Genomic DNA, 10,000 nt, shown 5'->3' on the forward strand with positions numbered 1-10,000 from the left:
ACGCTGAGGACTTCAAGGACAGGTCAGAGGTCACACACACACACACACACACACACACACACACACATACAGAGGAGGACTAACAGGTTCCCTCGCCCTGCAGGTTTGAGAACGAGCAGCCGTTTAGGCGGGCGGTGGAGGAGGAGATCAATTCTCTGTATAAGGTGATCGATGAAGCCAACCTGACGAGGGCGGAGCTAGAGGAGCAGATGGACAACATGAGAGCTGAACTACGCAACCTGGAACACAACCACGAGCAGGTCCCAGCAGACCCTTTAGAAAGACCTCTAACTGAACACAACCCCGAGCAGGTCCCAGCAGACCCTTTAGAAAGACCTCTAACTGAACACAACCCCGAGCAGGTCCCAGCAGACCCTTTAGCCCCCGACAGAGGAGCACACACAGAACTGATGTTTAAACAACCGTCTCTTTAAAGTCCTGAATGTTAAACAGATTTCCTTCATGTGGAGACACAATAAGTGATGGTTTCTGTTTTCTCAGGACGTCAGAGTCCTCTACACTCAGATGGCGGGACGTGAGGTGGACGAACCAGACGCTCCCATAGAGACCAGTCTGGACCAGATCCTGGACTACATCAGGAGCCACTGGGAGAAGGTGACAGAGAGGAACAGAGCTGAGACAGACAGCTACCTGGAGTGTAAGGTGAGGACGTCTCACCTGCACAGGTGTGCTCACACATCTGAACTGTCCCTCTAAGCTGTGTGTGTGTGTGTGTGTGTGTGTGTGTGTGTGTGTGTTTCTCCAGGAGGCGCAGTGTGTGAGCAGCAGGCTGAGTCCTGACGAGGAGCAGGTGGAGGCGCTAAAGGCCGAGTGTAACGACACGGGCTGCAAGATCCAGAGTCTGCAGGCTGAGACCGAATCCATCAGAGCACTGGTGAGAGCCAGCACCTGTTCAAGGACCTGATCAATGATCAAGGACGTCGATGATGTCATGCTGTGTTGTGTTTCCATAGAAACGAGGTCTGGAGAACTCACTTGGAGACGCGCGTCACTGGCACGACATGGAGCTGCAGAATCTCGGCTCAGTTGTTGCCAAGCTAGAGGCGGAGCTAGCCGACGTTCGCAGCGAGATTGAACAGCAGCGCCGTGACTACGACACGTTGCTTAGCAACAAGCAGCGCCTGGAGCAGGAGATCGGCATGTACCACGGAATCCTGGACGGAGAAGAGCGACGCTTCCAGCCTGCCGAAGCCCAGTGAGCACGCCAATACCTTACTAACACTACTGCTAGCATCGTCGCTAACACCAATGCTAGCATCACCGCTAACATCACCGCTAGCATCATCGCTAGCATCACCGCTAGCATCACCGCTAGCATCACCGCTAGCATCACCGCTAGCATCACCGCTAGCATCAACGCTAACATCACCGCTAACATCACCGCTAACATCATCGCTAACATCATCACTAATATCATTGCTAACAATGCTAACATCACCGCTAGCATCACTGCTAACATCACTAACATCATCACTAACATCACCGCTAACATCACTAACATCACCGCTAACATCACTGCTAACATCACCGCTAACATCACTAACATCATCACTAACATCACTAACATCATCACTAACATCACCGCTAACATCACTAACATCATCACTAACATCACTAACATCATCACTAACATCATCACTAACATCATCACTAACATCATCACTAACATCACCGCTAGCATCATCACTAACATCACCGCTAGCATCATCACTAACATCATCACTAACATCATCACTAACATCATCACTAACATCATCACTAGCATCATCACTAACATCACCGCTAGCATCATCACTAACATCACCGCTAGCATCATCACTAACATCAATGCTAACATCACCGCTAACATCACCGCTAACATCATCACTAATATCATTGCTAACAATGCTAACATCACCGCTAGCATCATCACTAATATCAATGCTAACATCATCGCTAGCATCACCGCTAACATCATCGCTAGCATCACCGCTAACATCATCGCTAACATCATCACTAATATCAATGCTAACATCACCGCTAACATCACCGCTAACATCATCGCTAACATCATCACTAATATCATTGCTAACAATGCTAACATCACCGCTAACATCACCGCTAACATCATCGCTAACATCACCGCTAACATCATCACTAATATCATTGCTAACAATGCTAACATCACCGCTAACATCACCGCTAACATCATCGCTAACATCACCGCTAGCATCATCACTAACATCAATGCTAACATCATCGCTAACATCATCACTAACATTAACGCTAGCATCATCACTAACATCAATGCTAACATCACCGCTAACATCACCGCTAACATCATCACTAATATCATTGCTAACAATGCTAACATCACCGCTAGCATCATCACTAATATCAATGCTAACATCATCGCTAGCATCATCACTAACATCAATGCTAACATCATCGCTAACATCATCACTAATATCAATGCTAACATCACCGCTAACATCACCGCTAACATCATCACTAATATCATTGCTAACAATGCTAACATCATCGCTAACATCATTGCTAACGCAGCCATCCACACTAAAAACGTCATCTACTCCACCAATATATATACCATCATGCATTGCGGTTCAAAGATTTTTGAGAGCAGAAAGTGGCGTTTGACTCGACTACTTTCCGACGAACGACAGGAGCGAGCAGCGTGAATACAGAAACACAGAAAAGTTCAGAGTGGGGTCATTTTGACCTCTTTTCATAAAGTCTGTAAATAATGAAGTGTTTAAATAAACTCACTATAATATTAGTTACACTGACATTCATGCCTAACACTTGAAACTCTCTGATACATGATTAAAATCACCTGTGCAGGTATCCAGGTGTGCACTGGGAGTCTGAGGGAGCTGCTCCAGACTCAAAGACCGAGGCTCCAGGACCTCCAGGACAGTGATCCAGTGAGTGTGTGTGTAAAGCAAATGGTAACCTCTGATGATGAAAAACCAAATGCAAAAAACTGCAGTTCCTCCAGTGTCCACTAGAGTCTGTCTCCTGCAGTGAGTCAGTCCCCATAGAGCTCTATGTTAAAATAAACATGTTTACATCCTGGTATGAAAACAGTTTGAGTCTCTAGATCTCATTTCTCTCTTCAACTGTACGGACTGAATGTTTATACAACTCACCTGTTTACATTATATTGAAGCTTAAAGGGATGTAGAATTAGGGGGCGTGGCCTTTAATAGAACTCACCTGTTTACATTATATTGAAGCTCAAAGGGATGTAGAATTAGGGGGCGTGGCCTTTAATAGAACTCACCTGTTTACATTATATTGAAGCTCAAAGGGATGTAGAATTAGGGGGCGTGGCCTTTAATAGAACTCACCTGTTTACATTATATTGAAGCTCTGACCTTTCTCCTGCTGAGGAGGAGACGAGCAGCGAAGATGATGAGTGCTGCGCTCAAGTTGAACATTTTCAGCTTCTGTGCAGCGGGTGGGCGGAGAGCTCGACCTTGTGCTGCGCTCAGCCTGCCGGGGTGTGTACCTGCCCTCGCACCGCACAACACATCCTGTCTGAAAGAAGCTGGGGATCGAACCTCTACCACTGAGCCACAGCTCTGTGTAACTTAGATCCTCTCTGAAGTCTGTGAATGACTTCTGACCTTCGAGTCCTGTAGTTTGGGGGCGTGTCTGAGGTCTTAACCAATCAGCACTGACATCTTAATGAGTGTCACTGCGCACAATTCTCAGGCGATTTAGAAGGCTGATTTTAACATGAGCAGGTGAGATGTGCAGCATCAGTTACCATGGCAACAACAACCTGCTTCAATATGGGTTGGCATGTTGGCAGAGCTCAGAGGGGTTTATAGACCAGAAGGTGGAGGGTCCGATCCCCAGCTCCTGCAGCAACATGTCTGATGTGAACTGCTGTTTGAATGAGTTACTTCTCGTGGTCTCTACAACCTCCACCATCTGTTTCACTAATGACATCACAGTGTGTCTGTGCTGTGATTGGTCAGAGAGGATCTTTGTTTGTCTGTGATGATCTGCTGGAGTTTCAAATGTGGAGACAAAGTGAAGAAAGAGGAGACAGTCCAGGAACATGAGCCTCTTTAATGATCACAAACCTCTCAGTAGACAATTAATCATTCATAAATTAATCAAGAAAATTAAAATAAACATGTATGGAAGCTGCAGAGGGACAATTCAATAACATCAGTGCTTTGAATGAATTTGACTTTTATTTTCTGTAAATAAACAACACTTTCCAAAGCTTTCAGTCCCCCTTCATCATCTCTGAAAACATGGTCTCCATGACAACCAGGACCATCAATCAGCTTCCAGAAGGATCTCTGAATACAACATCAGCAGGTCTCCTCCAGCGCCCCCTTCAGGACAAACAGCCGAGAGGGGAGACACACTGCAGGAGGGTGATGATGTCATTCAGTGTGACATCATCACTTCAGGATGCGATCTCTTCATGTTCCTAAGTTTTCTTCAGAATCAAATTAAATCCAGTGAAAGCTATCTATGCCCGTTACTCAGCGAACAGCTGCTAACAGCTGCTAACAGCTGCTAACTTCAGCTGCTAACGTGCTAACAGCTGCTAACACGTGCTGCTAACATGAGCTGCTAACAGCTGCTAACAGCTGCTAACAGCTGCTAACAGCTGCTAACTTCAGCTGCTAACGTGCTAACAGCTGCTAACACGTGCTGCTAACACGTGCTGCTAACACGTGCTGCTAACATGAGCTGCTAACAGCTGCTAACATGAGCTGCTAACAGCTGCTAACATGAGCTGCTAACAGCTGCTAACTTGAGCTGCTAACAGCTGCTAACATGAGCTGCTAACAGCTGCTAATATGAGCTGCTATCAGGCTAACAGCAGCAGCTAACAAGCTAACAGTAGCAGCTCAGTGTAAATGGAGGCTGCCGCGCTGCACGTGAACATGATCAGACTGTAAACAGATAAAGGACCAATCAGAGCAGCTGATGTTTCCATCAGTGTGACGCTCGTATCAGCCTGCAGAGGGCGCTGCTGAATATTGAACCATGTTTGCTTTTGAATAAAGTCTGTGATCAAACTTTTTCACTGTTTGTGTGTGCAGCATCACTTCCTGCCCGTTTGATCGCTCGTATTGGTTAGAGCCGACCAATCAGACGGCCCAGTGAGGTCAGATCAGAGTCAACATCCTGTTTCAGCAGCTTTGTTTGCTCAGGAGAGCAAGTGACTTCCTGTTGGTCATTTCAGTATAAAATCTAAATTAAACAATCCGTCCACACGCTAACAATTAGCACAATGCTAGCAGCTAACCTCCAGAGGCTAGCTCTAACGCTTTTACCCATAATCCCACAGGCCTGACATCAGTGTGCAGGTCTGAGCCCAGCCATCGTACCGATAAAGCTCAGTGAACGCCAGCGGAGGGCGCCGCTGACCCGCCTGCAGCCGTCAGTGACTCATCAGTTCTTGGTCTCTGATTGGATGGTTTAGGCGGGCTGCAGAGGGATACACCCCACCCCCACCCCCCCTTCATGGCTGACCATGGGGGTCCTGAAGGTCCAGCGGTTGGTGTCAGGGTTGTACATCTCCACAGAGCTGAGGTTGGACTGTCCATCGTACCCGCCCACTGCGTACAGACGTCCTGACGTGGACACCAGCGACACTCTGCTGCGCCGTGTGTTCATGGCCACCAGGAGGCTCCACTGACCCGACGCCGAGCTGAACACTTCCGCCCCACTCAAGAACCCTGAGCCGTCGTACCCCCCCGCCACGTACATGTGGCTGCCCAGAGCGGCCGCCCCGTGACGACAGCGCTTGTTCATCATGGCGGCTGCCGGGTGCCATCGGTTAGTGTGGTGGTTGTAGTACTCCACCTGGAGGACACGAGGGGAACAGCATTAAGGATCAAGTCACACCTCAGATTACTAAAACATCACACGGAGATCGTGCTCACTCACCGTGTTGAAGATCTGTAAACCGTCATGGCCGCCAGAGACGAAGATCCGTCCATCAAACACGGTCACGCCGGCAGCACTGCGACTGGCGCTCATCTCGGTCACTACTGTCCACCTGTCAGCGTTTAAAGGGACACACAGCAAGGACAAGTGGAGACAGCACTGTTAGGAAGCTCTACGGACCACTCTGACACCCACAGCAGGGTTAACCACACCCACCGCAGGGTTAACCACACCCACAACAGGGTTAACCACACCCACCGCAGGGTTAACCACACCCACAACAGGGTTAACCACACCCACAACAGGGTTAACCACACCCACTGCAGGGTTAACCACACCCACCGCAGGGTTAACCACACCCACAACAGGGTTAACCACACCCACTGCAGGGTTAACCACACCCACAGCAGGGTTAACCACACCCACAGCAGGGTTAACCACACCCACTGAGCTCCAAAGGTTCAACATGACATGTTCAGTCCAACGCAGAATTCAGGGATTAAAGGTCATTTTGTTTGAATGAAACTCTTTTGGTTTCTTTCAGGAAATGACCTCAGAGATGACCAGAGGACTGAGCAGGAAGCTGCTGGGACACAGGAACAAAGCTGAGCTGTTGCATCACTCCTGGACCCTAGAGTCAAATGATGTTGTCATGACAACGATTACATACTTACAAGGCTGGAAGTGAAACACATCAGTCAAAATACAAGTGAGACTGAAGTAAATAAAAACATGTCATCAAATCAAAGTCTCATCTGTTTGTGTCCTTCAGGTAACATCAGCCGGGCTGTTTCTCTCTGATATTCACTTTGTTCTATAGAAATCAAGTTTCTCCTCTGAAAATAACTCTGTGAGTCATGACTGTCTACAATGGGTGTAACACCCGAGTCCCACTGTCTGTGATGTTTTCAGAGTTTTCAGAGTCCTATCTTCACTTTGTTTACATCGCCAGGACGGCCGGCTGACTCCTCCCCTCGTGTATAAAAGTTGTTTAATTGAGGGACTAGAGAAAAGAAGAATAACATACTGTACTCACTGCTTAACTGTGTTTCTAGATCACGCTCATTTCAGGTCAATTTACATGCAGTGTGAAGATACCAGCATAATAAAGATCGCTAGCATTAGCATGCTAACACAACAATGCAGCGCCAGTTGTTTTGGTTCATGCTGGTGCTCAAGGGCGACATCTGCTGGATCAAAACATCACATATAAAGAGTTTAAAGTAGAAAGATGTATTGCTTGTGTCTGTTGAAAATACAAAAAGAGATAAAGAACCAAAAGAAAATAATCACATTTTAAATCGCAATTCCATTATTTACTAAAATCATTCAGCGTTTTACCCAGCGCCAAAAGAAGACGATTCATATTGTAAATCAAATCTTCTCTGAATGTTAAATATGAAAACATCTAACGACTGTTTGACAATCAGAACTTAAACACGCACACACACAGACACACACACACACACACACACACAGACACACACACACACAGACACACAGACACACACACACACACACACACACAGACACAGACACAGACACACACACACACACACACACACACACACACACAGACAGACAGACACACACACACACACACACACACACACAGACACACACACACACACACAGACACAGACACAGACACACAGACACACACACACACACACACACACAGACACAGACACACACACACACACACACACAGACACACAGACACACACACACACAGACAGACAGACACACACACACACACACACACACACACACACAGACACAGACACACACACACACACAGACACAGACACACACACACACACACACACACACACACACACAGACACACAGACACACACACACACACACAGACATAGACACACATAGACACACACAGACATAGACACACACACACACACACACACACACACACAGACACACACACAGACACACACAGACACACACACACACACACACAGACACACAGACACACACACACACAGACAGACAGACACACACACACACACACACACACACACACACAGACACAGACACACACACACACACAGACACAGACACACAGACACACACACACACACACACACACACACACACACAGACACACAGACACACACACACACACACAGACACACATAGACACACACAGACATAGACACACACACACACACACACACACACACACAGACACACACACAGACACACACAGACACACACACACACACACAGACACACAGACACACACACACAGGGGGGTGGAGCTAACAGGTGACTCACCTGTCGGTCTCTGGCGAGTAACACTCCACAGAGTTCAGAGAGGACTTTCCATCATAGCCGCCGCACACGTAGATGTGACCGTCAATCACAAGTGTTCCCATGGCGCTGAGGACAGAAACACACACAGAGGTTTCCAGAGGAATGATCGGTGTATTGATCAGCTGTTGATCAGAGTCATGATCAGCTGTTGATCAGAGTCATGATCAGCTGTTGATCAGAGTCATGATCAGCTGTTGATCAGAGTCATGATCAGAGTCATGATCAGCTGTTGATCAGCTGTTGATCAGAGTCATGATCAGCTGTTGATCAGCTGTTGATCAGCTGTTGATCAGAGTCATGATCAGCTGTTGATCTGTGGATTCACCTGCGCTGGCTGTTCATGCTCGACACTTGTGTCCAGCTGTCGGTCTCAGGGTTGTAAACCTCTACAGTGCTGAGACGTGATTGGCCATCATATCCACCAATCGCATACAGCAGCCCGTTAACAACAGCCACGCCCACTCTGCTCCGGGCAGTCCTCATTGGCTGGCAGCGTTCCCAGAAATTCCCAATTGGATCAAACACTTCGACGATGTTTAAGGAGTCACCTGAAAGTTGAAAAGAATGATTGAGTACCAATCAGATATCAGCAGTGACATAACACCTTCTGTGATTGGTCAACGATTAAAGTAGGGCCGAAAACACAACATTGTCCTGGCTGCAGTTCCCCCAGTGTCCACTAGATGCTGCTGTAATTCAAAGCGCTGGTGGACAGGTGGGAACAGACAGGTGAGCAGTACCTGAGCTGTTGAGTCCTCCCACAGCGTAGATGAGTCCTGTGATGGAGGTGCAGCACCTCTGTCTGGTCTTAAAGGCGGGCAGGTGAGGGCGACGCTCAGGCATCAGGTGGAAATCTTTGGCTTCATCCACCAGGTCCCTGAAAACATACAGAGTCTCTAACAGGTGTTCAACTGTACTGTCATCAACATTTAAACACAGGTAAGTACCTATAACAACATTACACCTGAGCACAGTCACACACCTGCATTTATGGCAGCAGCGTACGAGTTCATCCTGCTGGACGCGGTCTGACAGGAACTGAGGCCGACACAGAGGAAGTCTGATCTTTGACAGCAGCTCCGGCAGCAGAGACTCCCTCCGCTCCTGGTCATGATGCACCCAGGACAGCACGGCCTCAAACACCTGCACAGGTACAACACATCAAACACCTGTACAACACATCAAACACCTGCACAGGTACAACACATCAAACACCTGTACAACACATCAAACACCTGCACAGGTACAACACATCAAAGACCTGCACAGGTACAACACATCAAACACCTGCACAGGTACAACACATCAAACACCTGCACAGGTACAACACATCAAACACAGGTACAACACATCAAACACCTGCACAGGTACAACACATCAAACACCTGCACAGGTACAACACATCAAACACCTGCACAGGTACAACACATCAAACACAGGTACAACACATCCAACACCTGCACAGGTACAACACATCCAACACAGGTACAACACATCAAAGACCTGCACAGGTACAACACATCCAACACAGGTACAACACATCAAACACCTGCACAGGTACAACACATCCAACACAGGTACAACACATCCAACACCTGCACAGGTACAACACATCAAACACCTGTACAGGTACAACACATCAAACACAGGTACAACACATCAAACACCTGCACAGGTACAACACATCAAACACCTGTACAGGTACAACACATCAAACACC

At 47.5% G+C, this 10,000-nt stretch overlaps 3 protein-coding genes across 6 annotated transcripts in view; 2 read left to right on the forward strand and 1 right to left on the reverse strand.

The window, feature by feature from the left end:
* Window positions 1-6,694, forward strand: part of bfsp2 (beaded filament structural protein 2, phakinin) — an 8,360-nt gene extending 1,666 nt beyond the window's left edge. Inside the window, exons 2-8 of one of the 2 annotated variants that reach the window (XM_065953437.1) lie at window positions 1-22; window positions 104-260; window positions 502-663; window positions 767-895; window positions 975-1,216; window positions 2,863-2,945; window positions 6,491-6,694. The exon at window positions 1-22 is cut by the window's left edge and continues 61 nt beyond it. In XM_065953437.1, coding sequence (XP_065809509.1) covers window positions 1-22; window positions 104-260; window positions 502-663; window positions 767-895; window positions 975-1,216; window positions 2,863-2,941 — 791 coding nt within the window. In that variant the 3' untranslated portion in view covers window positions 2,942-2,945; window positions 6,491-6,694. Of the gene's footprint in view, window positions 23-103; window positions 261-501; window positions 664-766; window positions 896-974; window positions 1,217-2,862; window positions 3,109-6,490 lie in introns of those variants that run through there. The other variant, XM_065953436.1, reaches the window with a different exon arrangement.
* LOC136178952 (uncharacterized) lies at window positions 1,223-2,856 on the forward strand. Its single transcript, XM_065953435.1, has one exon. It carries the CDS (start codon window positions 1,270-1,272, stop codon window positions 2,656-2,658), a length of 1,389 nt encoding a protein of 462 aa, XP_065809507.1. The 5' UTR covers window positions 1,223-1,269; the 3' UTR covers window positions 2,659-2,856.
* klhl18 (kelch-like family member 18) overlaps window positions 4,082-10,000 on the reverse strand; it is an 11,005-nt gene continuing 5,086 nt past the window's right edge. For 2 of the 3 annotated variants that reach the window (XM_065953434.1, XM_020626289.3), the window contains exons 5-10: window positions 9,263-9,423; window positions 9,021-9,157; window positions 8,606-8,828; window positions 8,242-8,346; window positions 5,947-6,058; window positions 4,082-5,862 (exon numbers count right to left, since the gene is read on the reverse strand). In XM_065953434.1, the coding sequence (XP_065809506.1) occupies window positions 5,476-5,862; window positions 5,947-6,058; window positions 8,242-8,346; window positions 8,606-8,828; window positions 9,021-9,157; window positions 9,263-9,423 (1,125 nt within the window). In that variant the 3' untranslated portion in view covers window positions 4,082-5,475. The remainder of the gene's footprint in view (window positions 5,863-5,946; window positions 6,059-8,241; window positions 8,347-8,605; window positions 8,829-9,020; window positions 9,158-9,262; window positions 9,424-10,000) is intronic. The other variant, XR_010666217.1, reaches the window with a different exon arrangement.

This window comes from Labrus bergylta, chromosome 4, assembly GCF_963930695.1.
Source record: "Labrus bergylta chromosome 4, fLabBer1.1, whole genome shotgun sequence".
NCBI lineage: Eukaryota > Metazoa > Chordata > Actinopteri > Labriformes > Labridae > Labrus > Labrus bergylta.